This window comes from Camarhynchus parvulus, chromosome 6 (assembly GCF_901933205.1).
Source record: "Camarhynchus parvulus chromosome 6, STF_HiC, whole genome shotgun sequence".
NCBI lineage: Eukaryota > Metazoa > Chordata > Aves > Passeriformes > Thraupidae > Camarhynchus > Camarhynchus parvulus.
In genome coordinates, this window is record NC_044576.1 from 34,779,665 (window position 1) to 34,797,701 (window position 18,037).

Genomic DNA, 18,037 nt, shown 5'->3' on the forward strand with positions numbered 1-18,037 from the left:
ATCTGACACTTGAAAGCAATTCTAGTTCTGTTGAAATGCTGCCAAGATATTATTATCTAGACAGAAAAATGCTGTCAGGCTGCTATTTCCAGTGTATCTGTGGTCATTTCAATTGCAGATTTGGTTTTTAAAGCAAATCTGAAGTTGTTATTATTGTTAGACATGTTTTCCTTGTACTTTTTAATAAGCTTTTAGAAGTTTTTAAAAGCTCAGCGTCTTTAGGAGCTGTGGTGTTGCTGATCCGTGGGTGATCAGCCCACCTCCAGCTGCTGACCACTGCAGGTCACCGTGGCCTGAGCTGACATCCCAAGGGATGGAGCAGAATCATGGAATCATAGAGTCACAGAATTTATGAGGTTGAAAAACCCTTGGTGATCATCAAATCCAGCTATTGACCCACACCACCACCGTGTTCACCTCTAAACTTGTCCCTAAGTGCCACATCTGCATTTTTGGAACACTTCCAGGCATGGTGACTCCATCACTGCCCTTGGCAGGATTGGACAACCCTTTCTGTGTAGAAATTTTCCCTGATCTCCAACCTGAACCTGTCCTGGTGCAGCTTGAGGCTGCTGGCTCTCATCCTGAGGAATTGAGGCAGGGACCTCTCCTCCCAGCCCCTTGCTCCCCTCCTGAGCCTTTGGGCTCTTCCCTCTCCTCCTGGCCCAGCAGGGCTCTCCCAGCTGTGTCACCAGGACATCTGTCCCGTTCCACCTTGCACCTGGCAAGAGCAAAGCAGGTCAGCCCAGCCCAGCCCAGCCCTGAGCTGAGCTGAGCTGAGCTGACCCGTGGTGGCTGCTCTGGTCCCAGCCCCAGGGACCCAGCTCCTGCCTTTTCCTGCCCAGTGATGGTTTGGCCCCAGGAGCAGCAGAACCATGGACAGCAGCTCCCAGGGTTTGAGGTGTGTGATCCCAAGTCAAAGATTCATCTTGCCACGGGAAAAATAATTTCATTTCCTGCCAGTGCCCACAGGGTGGTTTCTTGTTCTTGCATTAGTACGGAAAAGTAACTGAAGCATCCTTTTCACCTACACAGTATCAATCATTTAATAACTTCCTGTTCAATGTCCTTCCAAAAAATCACAGAGCCTCACTCTTCTATTACCTGGTCACACCTATTATGTTTCATTTAGGAGAGTTTGAGTGGATTAACGAGCACCTACCATTTAGCTTTCTGCAGCATCATAATGCTTTTCCTCTGATTTCACATCTCCTGCCTCTGTAATACCTTATTTACATTGCTGTGCCCACAGCAGATGTCCTCTGTGATGACTTGATCTTTCCTCCTAAATCTCTGTGTGCAGGATATGTCAAATTGTATTTTTAAATGTAGATTATCTTGTACTTTCACAGATTGAATTTTGTGTTGCTAAGTTACCTATTTTTTCTACTGTGAGGTTATTGTTTTAATTTTTCCCCTTTTGCCTGCCTTGTCCTCTTTCCTGATTGACCTACATAATCCTCTGTTATCAGCAGGTTTTTTGCCCTGCCCTTTACCAGGTCACCAGCACAGCCAGCAGTGCCAGCCCCTGCTCTGAGCTCGCAGCTGGAATCTCCTCCCTGGAGCAGCAGCTCCTGTGTTTGGGTCTGGCCCGTGCCTGCAGTTTGTCACACATCAATCCCACGGCTCAGTCTGCTCTCGGGGTGCCCAGGGTGGGCTCTTGGGGTGCCCGGGCTGGGCTCAGTGCTCCCTGTGGGCCACATCCAGCTCGGGTATTCTGTGATTCCACAGCTCCTGAGCAGTTACTCACAGCAGTGTCTGACCCTGGAGTGTCCTTGTGGAACTGAGATCCAGATTTCCACCCTCACCTCCCATCACCTTTGGGCTCCAGGGCTCACTGAGGTCACTGCTGCCCCAGCACAGCCCAGGTTTCTCAGCCCCTCTGCCTGCTGGCAGCCTGGGCAGGGCGTGCTGGCCATGGGCTTCTCCCCTGGATGTAATGAGCTGCAGGAATGTGCATCGTTTTGATTAAAAACCTCCCAGCAGCCACAGCCACTGCTGCTCCTGATGCTGCCCCTCTGGCTGCCCAGAGCTCTGCAGAGCCTCAGTGCCTCCCTCTGTGCCCCGAGGACGGCCAGGCTGGGCTGGGGGACAGCCCCAGCAGGATTTGTCTAATATCACCTAGTGATATGAGATGATATTAGACACATCCTGCTGGATGTGTCCCCCTCTAATATCATCCTAATCACTGAGAAGCTATGAACCAGCATTAGCCTTTTAAGCTAAAGAAAGAGGGTTTCCCCCCTCCTTAATTGTATGCCTCAACTAAACCCCAGCCCCTGATTTTTTATCACACTCACTTCATGATTCACTTTCTCTTTAATTATCCAACCCAAACTTCTGTCATTCATATCAATAAATCCTCCCTCTAGCAAACCACCCATCGCTCCAAGCACTACCCCCTGAACCTGACCATGAACTTAAGCTTCTTTCACCAGGGAGCATCCCCTCGGGGCTGGGAGGCACATCCAGCAGGGAGCATCCCCTCGGGGCTGGGGACAGGGAGCATCCCCTCGGGCATCGCGGAGCAGCGATGGGGAGCGGGCGGGTCAGGGGCCAGATGGGCACAGCCCTTCCTCGGTGAGGATCAGCGCAGGGCCAGAGGCCACTTTCCCTGAAGGAGTAAATGCAGATGGCCAAGAGGCTGGGGAATGCGGAGCTCAAATCCCAGATTACCCAGCTGCCACACTGACCCAGTGCGGGAAAGGGCTGCTCTGCAGCTTCTCCAGCCTGGAACGGGAGCTGCTGGTGGGGATGCTTCCCCGGCCCGTGATGTAGCACATTTCACACCGGTGCTCTTCCTGATCATCTGCACATCTGAGGGGGAGATTCCTGCAGGGGAGGGTTCCCCGGAGGAGGCATCAGCCAGGAGAGGCCGCTTGGGAATGAGTCACTTGGCCTCAGAGGTGAGCTCCAGGAAGTCACGTTTAGTGACCAATGGAGAGCACAAGCAGAGGCAGCTGTTGAAGTTCCTCTTTCCCCCCCCACTTTTTTTATTTCTTTTGTTGTTAGTCTTGGTAAAAAAACGGTTATAGAGTTCTTGTGCTGAAAATAAGATTTTCCCAGAGAAATGCATCAGAGAATCCCAGAATGGTTTGGGTTGGAAGGGACCTGAAATCCCCCCCAGTGCCACCCTGCCATGGCAGGGACACCTCCCACTGTCCCAGGTGCTCCCAGCCCCAGTGTCCAGCCTGGCCTTGGGCACTGCCAGGGATCCAGGGGCAGCCCCAGCTGCTTGGGCAGCTTGTTCAGCCTGGGGTGCTTGGCTGGAAATGTTCACGTGAGGCTGAAGGAGCCTTTCTTGCCCTGGGCTCTGGGTCTGCCAGGGTGCAGGGAGGCCTCACTCCCTCCTGCTGATGCATTCAGTGAAGCTGCAGGGCAGAGCTATCTGCACGCCAGGCAAGCTGACTCCAGAGGTCCGTGCAGCAATTCAGATCAAATCAGCTTTGAACAATCAGATTACAGCTGCAAAGTCCTCAGCCTGTGCATGCGGTGCGTGCAGAGCGCTCCTGGCAGAGCTGCCCTGGCCAAGGGCAGCAGCGCGGGGTCAGGTCTGTGCCTGGGGGCTGTGCCCCCATACCCCCATGGGCACAGCTGATGCCACACCAGCGCTTCCCACTGCCCTGAGCTCTTGCCATGGGCCTGCAGCCTTTTCCTTCCCACCTGTTGCTCTGTCCCTGCCCTGGAAACAGGAGCTTTGTTCTGCCAGGTTGGTCAGGGTTTCTGGCTCGTCAGCTGGGAGGACACTTTGCTTCTAGGGTTTTATTCAGCCATCTTCCAGGGGCGGCTTTTGTTATAAAATCCTTTTTATAATGGATCTTTTCTGTAGAGTTGGAAATAGTTATTTAGCCAGTGCCTAAAGGGGCTCCGAGAGAGCTGGAGGGGGACTTTGGACAGGAACTGGATGGACTGGAGAAGGGAGAATGGCTCCCCAGCCACGCTGGGATGCCCCTGCTCTCCCCCTAAAGCACTGTTTGTGTTTATTTAGGGTGTTGTTGCTCTGTGTTTCCTGCTGTGTTTCTCAGCCCAGGATCACAGTCACTAACAGGGCAGAGGCGGGCGGGCATTAGGGAGGAGGCTCACAGCAAGTGTCACTAAAAGGTCATTCAAACCAGGGTAGTTAATAATGAAAACTCAGGTTTGAAATAATCTGATCTTCAGTTTTCCAGGCTGCAGGAACAGCTTTTCACCAGAGCCTGATGGACATCTCCCAGCTGTTTGCATTTGGGAGATTAATCACTTTCCATTCAAATTCTTGTCTGTTGCTGGGAAATGTCAATTTTTATCTTGATTTAGAGCTGGGCACACACCTACTGAGAAGTAAAACCCACTGTCAAATAGAAATGTAATTTTTGGATAGTCTGGGTCAGCCTAAAGAACGGTTCCTACTCCCATCAGCGTCTTTTCCTGCTGCCCAGTTCCTCACAGCTGAATTGAATGATGATGAATCAGTCTGGAAATTAACCTTAATTCTGAAACCCAAAGCACAGTAGTTTTGTTGCCACTGTTGAGTCTGTTATTTTTCAAGCTCATTTATAAATTGAATAAATCCAAGAACTGAAAATCTTTTATAAGAGTGTAGCAATTAAATACTGCCTTTTCCGTCCTCGAATCCAGCTGTGTTGTGTGTTGGTGCCGAAGAGGGTTGGAGAGGTAGCATTAAATAGTTATTTAGGGATGTTAATAACATGCTTAAAGTGTTTCCATCAAGTGCTTTTGGATCGTGCGATGCCATCTGTGTTACAGTTGATTTAGTTAATTACACAGGCATGAATTCCTTGGGAGAAGGGATGGCATTGCTCTAACAGCTTGTTTGTGAGCAAGAGAAGGCAGTGACATGCCATTAAACTCGTGGAATTGGGTCTGAAATATATTCCTCACTAACAGCCCTCCCCAAATTACTGCTGCAGTTTAACAGATCATTTGCATGGGTGTGTTATTGGAGTTTATGGCAGGAACTCCAATGGATTTTTGTACCTGAAATATTGGGGGTTATCTGGGAAAAAGGAGAAATTGCTTTCCTACCTAGTCACCTGCTTTAATTAATTATTGCTCTTTCTGCAAATTAGCCCTAAGAGTAGTACAATTAGCAGGAGTCCTGCTGTAAAATGCACCTGCTGGGATTCCCAGCAGCTGTGTGTGCCAGTGCTGTGCTCAGAGACTGAGCCGGGACCCACAGGATCACCCAGTGCAGCCCTGGCCCTGCCCAGACACCCCAGAATCCCACCTGGGCACCCTGGCAGTGCTGTGCAATGCTCCTGGAGCTGTGGCAGCCTCGGGGCTGTGCCCATTCCCTGGGCAGTGCCACTGGTTCATCCCAGTGCCTCTGGGCATGAACCTTTCCCCAAAACCCATCCAACCCTCCTGGCACAGCTCCAGGTGTTCCCTATAAACCATAATTAGCTTCATAATTGGCACCCACCTATGGTTTGCACTTGGAACAAAACCCAAAAAACCTGTGTGAGAGTTATGGTGAGGAGCCAGAGGGTGGGATTCCCATCCCTGCGTGTGGCACAAACAGGGAACTTCACACACCAGGGGAGGCTGTGAGGGTAGAGCTCACAAAGGACATGATCCACCCGTCGAGGAGTTAAAGCCAACGGCGGTGGAAGGATTAATCTTTGAGGAAAAATCCGGGTCAGCGGGGATTTGACATGTGTCTGTTACAGCTGCTGCTGGAATCGATGTAATCCTCAGCAAAACTTTGGCTGGGCTTCCATCTGCAGGGATGTCAGGCCTGGGGGGTGAGGGGCAGGGTTATCTTGAATTTAAAGCAGATATTACTTCATGAAAGATAGGTTTCAGAGCTCACTTCACACGGGCAAGCATTGGTTGGTTATTTATTTCCCTTGTGGAAAGAGAGACTTGCTCCACAGCTGTGGGTACCAGGCTGGGTTAGCTTTGCAGTGTGGGGAGCCTGCAGCTCCCTCAGCAACAGCAGCGACAGTCGGATGTGCCTCTGTGCAGGTCTGGCTTGGGTCACCAACAATAATTTTAAAAGTTATTTTAAATTTGAAATAATTAAAAAAAAAATTTATCAAATTAGTCTCAATCTAAACAGCACAGAGAAAAAAATCCTCATAGAATGTCCAGGGAAGGGAAAGGGTTGGAGCCCCAGGAGGAGCTGAAGGAGCTGGGAAGGGGCTGGAGAATCCCTGAGGAGCTGGGAAGGGGCTGGAGAATCCCTGAGGGAGCTGGGAAGGGGCTGGAGAATCCCTGAGGAGCTGGGAAGGGGCTGGAGAATCCCTGAGGGAGCTGGGAAGGGGCTGGAGAATCCCTGAGGGAGCTGGGAAGGGAATGGAGAATCCCTGAGGAGATGGGAAGGGAATGGAGAATCCCTGAGGAGCCGGGAAGGGAATGGAGAATCCCTGAGGGAGCTGGGAAGGGGCTGGAGAATCCCTGAGGAGCTGGGCAGGGGCTCAGCTGGAGCAAAGGAGGCTCAGGGTGGGCACAGCAGGAATTTCCCCATGGAAAGGGGGCTCAGGCACTGCCCAGGGAGGGTTGCAGTGCCCATCCCTGCAGGTGGCACCTGGAGCTGGCACCCAGAGCTCTGTGTGACAAGGTGGGGATGGGCACAGCTTGGTCTGGGAGGGCTTTTCCAGCCCCAGGGATCCCAGGATTGGATTCTGCCTGTGAGTCCATGGGATCTGCATGTGAAGGAAATGCACAACAGAGCCCTCCCTGTGTGCAGGACAGTTCTGTCTTGGCCTGCTCGCCCCTTTTCCCATGCAATCCCGACAGGTTTCCTTCTCACCCTGCAGCTGAGTGAGTGATGCAGTGGTTATATGGATCTATGACAAACGTTTATATGGATCTATGACAAATGTTTATATGGATATATGACAGATGTTTATATGGATATATGACACATGTTTATATGGATATATGACAGATGTTTATATGGATGAAGCCCAAAGCACAGCTCCAGCATGGGACACGATTGCATGGCTTAGCATGAAATTCCTTTTCAAAGGAAAACTCATTTTCTTGCATTTGGATCTCTAGGCTGGTGCAATCCTAAACGGAATGTGGATATTATTCATATGAAAAAGTGGGAACTCAACCATTACATTTTTTTCCATCATAATATTTCAAGGTGCACCAGAGGCCCAAAAAGGTTTGTTTAAACTAATAAATCAGAACAATTTGTCAGAAACAGAGAGCACCAGTGCTCGCAGGGCTGTGGCAGACGTTGGAAATGTTCCATATTTGGAAGAACAGTGTTCTGCTTTCAAATATTGGTGCCCTGGGTAGGGATTAATTCACTTATTTTTAAGCATGGTGAAACATTCATTTCTGCAGCTACTACCTAGAAAACACATTTCCCAATTAGTCTTGATGTCTGAATTGCAAGTCAGGAGGCAAAGGGAGCGCTGAGCCCTGCTCAAGGCAGCTCTGATGTATTATTGATGCTGTTTTCAATATCAAACATGCCAGGAATCACATGCATAATCTATTCTCCCAGCATCAGAAATATCATGACCTTTCTGTTCTGTTAAGGTGATGTGTCTGATAGCTGCCCCTTCTATGTAACTCCCTGGAAAAATAAAGGGAAAATCCCGGGGCAGGTGTCTGTTTTCCGGGGAATGTCTCCTGTGCCCAGGACCATGGGGAGGGGGATCTGCTCTGTGCCCTGCAGGACGGGTCCTGCTGAGGGTCTGTGCTCAGGGAACCCCAGGGTCAGAGCAGAGCCTGGAGCAGCAGCTCTGTGTCCCCTCAGCCCGGGAGGAGCCTCCTCCTGCCTGCTTCTGGCTCAGGGGAACCTTTCTGTGGCCCGTCTTTCTCCAGTGCTTGTGATAAACATTGGCCCGGCAGCTGGCCCCGGCTCCCAGCTGGCCCCCGTGCCCAGGGCTGCTGCTGCTGCAGGGCCACACTGGTGGGAGCACAAGCCCCGCTGTCGTGGCTCCAACAATGGCCCTTGTCCCCCTGCACACACACACAAGGTCGTGGCTGTCCCTGGGAGCTGCCGTGCCCTGCTCAGCCCTGCTTCCATTCTCACCCTGGGAACAACAACCAGCGAGTCCAGCTCTGCTGGGGCAGCTGCCAGGGCTGAGCTCTGCGGGCCCCAACACATATACACACATATATTTATATACATACATATATACATGTATATACACACAGCTGGCTGCAGCATCACACCTGGGCTCTGCCGTCCTTCACCACATCCCCACTGCCGTGCAAAGGGAAGGCTCCACCAGCACCTCCTCAGGGCTGGACACTTGTGACATTTGTGACATTTGTGACAAGGTCTAGTGGGCACAGTGCTCATTCCTGGACTGCCCTGGGCAGGGCCAGCAGTTGGAGTTCAATGGTCCGAGCAGCTGCTTGGCATGAGGCCTGTCAATTCACACCATTAAGCCTTCATAACATGTTAAAGAAAATTAAGAAGCTGCAACACTGGAAGTATCAGGATCCGTGCTCTACAAATTGACCTCAGACAGAATTCCCACCCAGCAAACTCTGCTCCCAGGTACCAGCTCCTGTTTTCTTTTCTGTAAGCACACAGATGTAAATTCTCACAGCCCTCGTCTGTCAAAGGAATCCTGTTAGCAATTACTCTCTCTAATCCCTGTACCATTCAAATGATGATTTCTCTGCCGTTCATGTGGAAGCAGTTAAAGCTTGTTGGTTGCTAACCTGGTTCACACTGCCTCTGCCTTCGGAGGGAATCCTCCAAGAAAATAATTGTAATGTGCACAAAGGGCTCATTTGCTGCAGCAGGTACAGCTCTGTGCCTGTGGCTACAGGCTGCCCCATTTTTCATCAGTAAAGAAAGGGGGTTTTAAATCTCCATTGGTGTGTTGTGTCTGCTTGCACAAAGCAGCAAGAATCTTAAATGCAAAGAACATGTACTCGTGTTACAGATTTCTCAGGCAATATCTTTAAAATGTAATTTATTTCTATTTCTTTGGCCAATCAAACATGTTTCTTTGTATAGAAATTTCCAGGCTACAAAGTCAGGCACCAGCCTGAGAAACAGCAGAACTGAGATTGTACCACCTTGGTTTGGACAATCAATGCCATGAGTGTTATTTTATTCTCCCCCTTGTTTCTCTAGGTCTCAGCCTCCCTCCTCCCCTCTGACCCAATGTCCTATGTGATTTCTCTGGCTCTCAGCAGCTCTGCCCTCCCAAACTCCAGCCCTCTCCCAGCCTTGTATCCCATTTTTGTACCCCAGAGCAGCTGCCTCCCTCGGCTCTTTTCTCCCTGGTAGATGGAGGATTTTGCTCTTAGAATTCAAACCAGGCTTTCTTTTATTATGATGTTGTTGTGGAGGTTGGTCTGTTGCTGCTTTGCTGCTATAATTGAGGTTACTCTCTCCTTGCAGGTGCCCTGCCCTGCTGAGCCTGGACAGGGACAGGGACAGTGCCTCTGCTGTGGCTGGACCATGAGGGACAGAGCGGGGCACTGAGCATCACCAGCCAGGAGCATTGCCACCCACGTTAACACCATTGCTTTAAAAAGGTTGGAAATGTTTTCCCAAATATGAGCACGTTTTAATGAAACTTTGTAGTATGACCATCCCTTGGTTCCATGATTCCATGAAAATAGAATAGAAGTAAGATGTTCCCAGTGGTTGCTGCCTCTGAGCCGTGGCAGCACCGGGGACTGGTGGGTGGATGTCCCTCCTGAATTCCATGTCCTCTGCTTTGGGTGGGTTCCACATCCTCTGCCCTGGGTGGGTTCCACATCCTCTGCGCTGTGTGCATTCCACATCCTCTGCTATGTGTGCATTCCCCATCCTCTGCACTCTCTGAATTCCTCATCCTCTGCGCTGTGTGCATTCCCTCTGCCCTGGGTGGGTTCCAGGACAATAACTGTCCAGATGAAGGAACAGGACACTGCCTGGCAGGAGGGTACAGCCGGGGGACCAGGTCCTGCTCCCAGGGGACAGGGGATGGGCCAAGAGGCTGCAGCAGAGGAGGCTCAGGCTGGATATTGGGTACACTTCTCCTTGGAAGGGGCTGCCCAGCCCAGATGGGATGGGATCCCTGGAGGGATGTAAAGGCAGTGTGGATGTGGCACCTGGGGACCTGGGGGTTGGATGGAATGGTCTTGGAGGGCTTTTCCACCCAAACAAAGCTGTGATTGCACGAGGGTTGGATCGAAGATTAACCTTTCCAGCCATAACACAGCATGTGATTGCACGCTCAGCCCGTGATCGCACACTCAGCCCGTTTGCACCTCAGCCCACAAGATTCACACCAGGTGATTGCACAAGATTGATCGCACACTCAGCCCGCAGCATGTTGCACACTAGCCCTGTTGATCGCACACAGCAGTGATTGCACACTCAGCCCATGATTGCACACTCAGCCCATGATTGCACACTCAGCCCGTGATTGCACACTCAGCCCATGATTGATCGCACACTCAGCCCGTGATTGCACACTCAGCCCGTGATCGCACACTCAGCCATGATTGATGACACTAGCCATGATTGCACACTCAGCCCATTTGATTGCACCCGCCGTGTTCACACAGAGTTTAACACGTATCACACCAGCCCGCACGCACACCAGCAAACAAGCACACCAGGACACATTCACATCACACCAGCCCAGATTGCACAGCCGTACACGCACCGTGATCACACACTCAGCCCATGATTGCACACTCAGCCCATGATTGATTGCACACTCAGCCCATGATTGCACGCTCAGCCCATGATTGCACACTCAGCCCATGATCGCACACTCAGCCCATGATTGATTGCACACTCAGCCCATGATTGCACACTCAGCCCATGATCGCACACTCAGCCCGTGATTGATTGCACACTCAGCCCATGATTGATTGCACACTCAGCCCATGATCGCACACTCAGCCCATGATTGATTGCACACTCAGCCCATGATTGATTGCACGCTCAGCCCATGATTGCACGCTCATCCCGGGGATGCAGCCCCCATGTGTCCCTGGGCGTGCAGGGTGCTGTGTGCCCAGGCCGGTGACAGCTGTCCCTCCTGCAGGCCCCAGAAGATGTGAGCAGCGTGAGCAGCGAGGGCCTCCCTCAGCATGGCCAAGAGGGGCTCCAGCAGCCGCGCCAGGGGGGACAGGCCCGACGCCCTGGCCGCCCTGCAGGCTGCCAACGAGGAGCTGCGGGCCAAGCTCACCGACATCCAGATCGAGCTCCAGCAGGAGAAGAGCAAGGTGGGCAGCTTCCCTCCCTGTGTGTGCAGCAGGGGTGCCAGAATTCTCCCTGCGGGCTCTTCTCTTGCCCTTTTACACTCGTTTCATTTGGGGTTTGCACTCAAGCTCCTCCAAACCGAGTGCTTACCCGCATGTGCAGTACTAAACCTCAGCTGTGCCCCCTGTGCTAATTCCCAGATCCCAAGAAGGCACAGCTTCTCCCTCAGCCTTTGGGAGAGGGACAGCAATGGGGCTGGAGCCTCAGCTCTAAGAGCTTCCAGCCCCTGCCCTCCGATCACTTCTCAGCAAGAGCATGGAATGTTCATTTGCTTTTCTCCAATTCTCCAAATCAGTTTCCATTGATAGACTTTGGGGGGTTTCGGTTCCAGAATAGAAGTGTATTACCGTGCAGGGACAAAATGATCGTTTGCATTTTCCCATGAATTTGCATCACTCCTAGGCATTTTAGACCATGAATCTGACACACAGGTATCAATGAATAGAACATCTGTTGATTCTTTTGCTGTGCAGCAGCATTTGCACCTCTAAGGCTGAGGACTTTGTTTTCCTTCTCCCTGTCCTTCACAGACACTTCTGGCCATGGCTTCTCTAGAGTTTATGGCATGGTTTTAAATTGAAACATCACTTGAGCCTTGTGTGGTCAGGTACAGTCAGTTATTTCTGCTGAATAATTCATCACTTAACCATCTGGTAAAATGCAGCTGTTTGGGGCTTCACAGGAGCTTGCCCAGAGATTTTTGTGCCCTGCCTGTGCACGTGCAGGTTTGGCCTGCCTACCTGAGCAGGCCAGAGTGATGGCCTTGGCATCTGATTTTTCCCTTATTTTGGGGTAAAGTGCTGTGAGAGCTTCTGCAGAATAAAGTAAGGACACAGACATGCTCAGCAGGTACTGACTGATTCCTGAATGTGTATTAAACATGAGCCTGCAGTGAAAGGAAGGTCTTTGCTACCACCAGTTTGTAGGCACAGACATATGAGGTGTAATACTGTAAAGCCATCTGTACCATTTTTAAATGACATCATGATATGTACTCATTGGTTGGTTGATTGAAAATACACTTTTTTGATTTTCCTTATAGGTCAGCAAGTTGGAAAGGGAGAAAAATCAGGAAGTGAAGCAGATCAAGGAGCACGAACAGCATAAAAGCACAGTGGTGGTCACAGAGCTCAAAGTCAAACTCCATGAAGACAAAATGAAAGAGCTCCAGGCTGTCCGAGAAACTCTTCTGAGGCAGCACGAAGCCGAGCTGCTCAGAGTGATCAAAATCAAGGACAATGAAATCCAGAGGCTGCAGACCCTGCTGAACGCCGTGCGGGACGGGGCCCCCGACAAGGTGAAGACGGTGCTGCTGAGCGAGGCCAAGGAGGAGGCCAAGAAGGGCTTCGAGGTGGAGAAAATCAAAATGCAGCAGGAGATCTCCGAGCTGAAGGGCGCCAAGAAGCAGGTGGAGGAGGCCCTGACGATGGTGATCCAAGCTGACAAAATGAAGGCAGCCGAGATCAGGAGCGTGTACCACCTGCACCAGGAGGAGATCACCCGCATCAAGAGGGAGTGCGAGCGCGAGATCCGCAGGCTGGTACGTGCTGCTCTCTGCTCCTCTGAGCCGTGTCCTGGGGGACATGGCCAGAGCTGGCCTCTCCGGGCGGGGGTGGAGACCCTGGGCTTGCTCCTGTTTACATCTATTAGTAGAAAGGGCAAAGTGGTTTTTAAAAGTGTTAGGATGTTTTGTGAGAAACTTCTCTATCCGTGTGAGAGCCCGTGGATGCTGTTCACGTTAAAGGCAGCAGGAAGAGCCCTCAGGCTCCTGGCTGGGCAGGGGAGGGCTACAACAGTAATGTGTCTTGGGTTATGCCTCTGCTTCCTCACCAAGCCTTCCCTCCTGATCCACCTTGGTCCCTCCTGATCCACCTCTGGTCCATCTTGGTCCTCCTGATCCACCTGGTCCCTCCCTTTCCCTGCCTTTGCTGGTTCCCATGAACATCCCATAGCGAGGCTCACACAACCCCAAATGCCCTTTGTCTGCACCCCTGAGTGCTCCCCGCGCAGCAGGGCATGCAGGAGGAGCTCTCTCCATGCCCACCGTGGTGGTTTGCCCCAGGACAGGGCTGGCTCTGCTCCTGTGTGGCTCCCACCTGAGCAGGGGGCTGGGCTCTCACCTGGCCCTGCTCAGCTGGCCCTCAGGGACTCTCTGTGTGTGACTGCCCAGCCTGCCCTCACTAACCCAGCACCTGATCCTCAGCTGCAGCAGCTCCACTCTCAAAGGCAGCAGCTTCACCTCTGTGGCTTTGGGACCTGGCTGGGGAGGTTGGAGGGGTGGTGGTGCTTGGAAAAGGGGGAAATCCCTGTGGGAAGGAGGGAGGGAGGCAGCTCCCTGGCAGGGAAGGCTCTGCAGCAGAGCCTGGCAGGCCAGCAGCACCTGCAGGGGCTCAGGGGTCCATTGCTGCTGTCCCAGCCCCTGCCCTGAGACCCACACCTGAGCCCTGAGGGTGCTGCTTGCCCTGGGGACACAGCCATGGCCTCAGGATGAGTGTTTGGGTCTTGTCTCAGTATCTGTGTGCTGTCACCATCGTTCTGTGTCTGCCATGCTGCTTCACAGCCTCGGTGTCCTGGCGCAGACCCACCCAGGTCTCTTCTAAGCCATTAGCCCTTAGCTGCTACCAAACCCCAAACACATTTAAAATGCCCCAGGAGCTTGCAGCCTGGCCCCAGATGAAAGGCTGGCAGTGTGACCAGGCTGCAGAGAGCCTGCAGGAGCCCTGCCCTGGGGATGCTGTACAGCATCACCTGAGCCCTGACCCCACAGGGCCTGCAGGGACTGGCACACCAGCGCTGGAGTGTCCCCTGCCTTTATTTAGCCTCCTCTTCTCTCAGGCTTTAGGCTGTTAAGGCTTTTTCATAGATTATTTTATTTTTATGAAGAGGATATTGAAAATAATTTACAACCAACTGCTCTATTGATGCTGTTCAAATATCCTGCAGTGTAAGTACATTCTCCTCTAGCCATGCATCACTGGTGCATTGATTTCAGACAGCACAGTGAATGGGGGGGCTAATGGACATCCTAAATAAACTTGCTGCATCACGTGGAAAGTCCCCACTAATGCCTTTAATGTAGAAGCTGTTAAATAAATGTGGTCTTAGTTACAGGGAACAGAGTCATTCAATGGGATGTTACCTAAACTGCCTTTGAAAATCAAACTTTTTAAAGTTCCTGCTTGAAAGAGCCAGATTGGCTCACTGCACCAATGAAATGACCTGATGCCATGACTTTACCTGATGCCGTGATTTATCCTGATGCTCTCAGAGACCCTGAGCTCTGCCAGACTGTGCTAAATTAGTGAAGATGTCTGATGTAAAGGGTAGGAAGCTGATTTTTAAATATTGATTTTATTGGTGATTGATTTAGTCTTTACCCTCTGCGTTGGATTCCCTCGTGTGTTGAGATCCCCCATATCTGGGGTCATAAAGGTGGCTCAGCACCTGAAAGGTAGACACATGTTCAAGGTGAATTGTTCCTTCTTCCACCTAAGGATTTCTCAGCCATTTGTGGTTTGACCCTCGTTTACCACATTTTTTCCCCAACTAAACCTGGGCTGAAGGATTTTGTTGTATATGAAAGCCAGACAACATTACTGCTCTGCTTAGGAGGGTCAGGAAACCTCCTCATTCTGAGGGGTTCCTTTCATGTCTCACGGGCCAGCTTTTAACAACGTTTTTCTCTGTGTACCTAAACAAGGAGTTAATATTTCCTGGGCTTGGGCTGGGCCTCTGTGGGAGCTGTTGTGGGGTTTGTGCCTCCAGCAGGAGCCCTGCACAGCCCCTGCCCCATTCCTGGGTTCCCCAGTGGCACTGGTGGCTCCTCTGGGCTTGCACCAAGCTGAGCTCCAGCTGCCTCCCAGCCCAAACCTTCCAGGGCCCAGTGCTGCTGCTGGGTGCCCAGGACAGGGGGCAGCGGGGCTGGCTCTGCTCAGGGAGGGGAACGAGCAGGGTTTGTGTGTGTGTGCCCTGTGCCCCCCTTCCGCGCGCCAGGGCCCCCTGCCCCTTCTGCGCCCCAGGGTGCAGCACACCCCATCAGCCAGGTGCCAGCACAGCCATACGTCACCCATCAGCCAGGTGCCAGCACAGCCCATCAGCCAGGTGCCAGCACAGCTCCTCAATCAGCCAGGTGCCAGCACAGCACCTACCATCAGCCAGGTGCCAGCACAGCTCATCAGCCAGGTGCCAGCACAATTCATCAGCCAGGTGCCAGCACAGCCCATCAGCCAGGTGCCAGCACAGCTCCTCCATCAGCCAGGTGCCAGCACAGTTCATCAGCCAGGTGCCAGCACAGCCCATCAGCAGGACACAACATCAGCCAGGTGCAGCACAGCCCACAGCCAGGTGCCAGCACAGCCATCAGCCAGGTGCAGCAAGCCATCGCCAGGTGCCAGCACAATATCAGCAGGTGCCAGCACAGCCTCAGCAGGCACACACCCTCCATCAGCCAGGTGCCAGCACAGCCCATCAGCCAGGTGCCAGCACAGCCCATCAATCAGCCAGGTGCCAGCACAGCTCCTCCATCAGCCAGGTGCCAGCACAGCTCCTCAATCAGCCAGGTGCCAGCACAGCCCATCAGCCAGGTGCCAGCGCCCTGGCAGCCCCATCGAGGCTGGGACAGCTCTCCTGCCATGTCCTGCTGCCAGCCCAGACCGTGGGGAGATGTGCCTGCCATGGACAGGGCTTCTCCTGTGTGCCCCCTGCCTGGGGCTGCCTTTGATCCATTTTTGACAGCATCAGTCAGCTTGCAGGGGCCCCGGGAAGCTGGCAGGGACAGATGCCCCAGCCAGGGCCCTGAGCCTGGGTTGGAACAGGACGGCAATACTAACTTTAATAACAGAGTCAGGGCTCCAGGCCTGGAGCTGCAGGGGCAGCGAGGAGCAGCACATCTCCCTGAGCACAGAGCTGCTCTGTAATCGGCACCGGCTGCGCCGGGGCTGCCTCCAGCGAGCAGACACATAAATATTCATCAACATCCGTGCAGCTCTGAGTGCGGCGGGCGCCTGCAGGTGCCTGGGTGGGTGCGGAGGTGGGTGGGTGCATGGATGGATGGATGGATGGATGGATGAATGAATGGATGGGTGGGTGGGTGGGTGCTTCTGTGCTGCCGCCCCTTCCCCGCTCCGGAGCACCAGGGTGGGAGCAGGGACGGGAGCCAGAGCCTGGTCCGGCACCAGCAGAGCCCAGCAGAGCCCAGCAGAGCCCAGCATGAGGCCAGGCTGGCCCTGCCCGAGGGCAGCGTGCCCACGGACCCGCAGCACTGCCAGTGAGTTCTGGGACCCCCTGCCCTGCCTTCCCTTCCTCTCCCCCCGTGCCGAGGCACACCTTTCCCTCCCATCTGTGCTGTTTCCACGCTGTCTCTGTCTGTCAGTGGCTGCAGGCACCAAACTTGGGCATGTGTCATGTGTGGGGATTTACTCAGGTGAAGGAAGATGTCAGTGCTGAGGTTTGCTTGTGGTCTGTGAAGGTTATGTTTAGGGATTTCTTTTTTGTTCTGGAAAACAAGCCATTAGTGAAATGTTTTGTGTTTTCTGATCTCTTTGTTCCTCCCAATTTCATGTGTTGCCTTTGTTGTAATATGTCTTTGTCTCTATATGAATAAGAGTTAACTACCCAATATTCTGCTTATTTTAAACAAATAATCATTTGATGATGTGTTACCTTTTCACCTGTGCATCCATTTAGATTTTTCCTCATTAGGCATTTAGCAGAGAGACCTCAGGTGCTCTGGAAGTACCTGTGTCTTTGTTTCATTCAAAGTCAGCAGATGCTGCTGTCACAGACGTTGTTGAAAGCGTGGTTAGTCAATGGCACCCAAAATCTCTTTGATTTGCTCCATTTTGCTCTCCTGGTACCTGGCTGACCTGCCCTGGGTGAGCTACACTGGCAATTACTGCAAACAAATCCTTGGAGTGACTGTTGATTCTCTGTGTCATTTTTCCCAGGTTTACAGACAAAGCAGAGATAAAAGTATTATCACAGCTCTTAGAAGGCAAGATGTTCTTATTTGAAGCAGGCCAGGTTCAAAAACTGACCACTGAAATTAAATGTCTGACATCTCAAAAAGCAATGGCAAAAATCTTGTGTTTCTGGAGCCTGACAGCAGCTGGCAGACCCCTGAGGGATGGGTGTGATTGCTGCCTTCTGTGCAACCCCTGCCACTCGGGCTGGGCCTGGGCGTCCAGCGTGGGCAGCACCCCCGCCCAGCTGGGCTGGGATCAGGGATTCCCTCACTGGGCTGGGATCAGCTGGGCTGGGATCAGGGATTCCTTCACTGGGCTGGCATCAGGGATTCCTTCATTGGGCTGGGATCAGCTGGGCTGGGATCAGGGATTCCCTTCATTGGGCTGGGATCAGCTGGGCTGGGATCAGGGATTCCCTCACTGGGCTGGCATCAGGGATTCCCTCACTGGCAGGACCCAGCTGCCCTGGTGAACTCCAAGCAGACCCCAGGGGTTGGATCCTGGCTGATCCCATGGGATGTGCACAGGCCCTTGCACAGGCAAACAGGGAAGGAGAGTGTTAGAGGTCACTGGGCATTTGTCATTTAAGCACTTTGTGATTTTGCATAGTGTTTATTATGTGTAAGTAAAACCTCTCATGGAAAAGGAATTGCTCACAAGGGAGACTTTTGATTAAAAAATTTTAAAAATTCATATTTCTTCTAGGAATTTTGAAAATGTAAAGGATACTGAGGTTTCAATATTTTTCTTTAAAAATTATTAATACACTTTTTCTAGAGGTCACATCCAAGAAAAACACTGCAGAATCTTTGAAGTGTTTGAGTGAAGCAATCCAAGTGTGATGTGAATGTCAAGACTTAATTTTTGTTAAGCTGTTCTG

General features: G+C 52.1%; 1 protein-coding gene across 1 annotated transcript in view; it reads left to right on the forward strand.

Moving 5' to 3' along the window:
• The window catches only part of JAKMIP3 (Janus kinase and microtubule interacting protein 3), a 50,300-nt gene that overhangs the window by 11,446 nt on the left and 20,817 nt on the right, over window positions 1-18,037 (forward strand). The window contains exons 2-4 of the mRNA XM_030951081.1: window positions 9,332-9,468; window positions 10,977-11,157; window positions 12,237-12,734. Coding sequence (XP_030806941.1) covers window positions 11,023-11,157; window positions 12,237-12,734 — 633 coding nt within the window. The 5' untranslated portion in view covers window positions 9,332-9,468; window positions 10,977-11,022. The remainder of the gene's footprint in view (window positions 1-9,331; window positions 9,469-10,976; window positions 11,158-12,236; window positions 12,735-18,037) is intronic.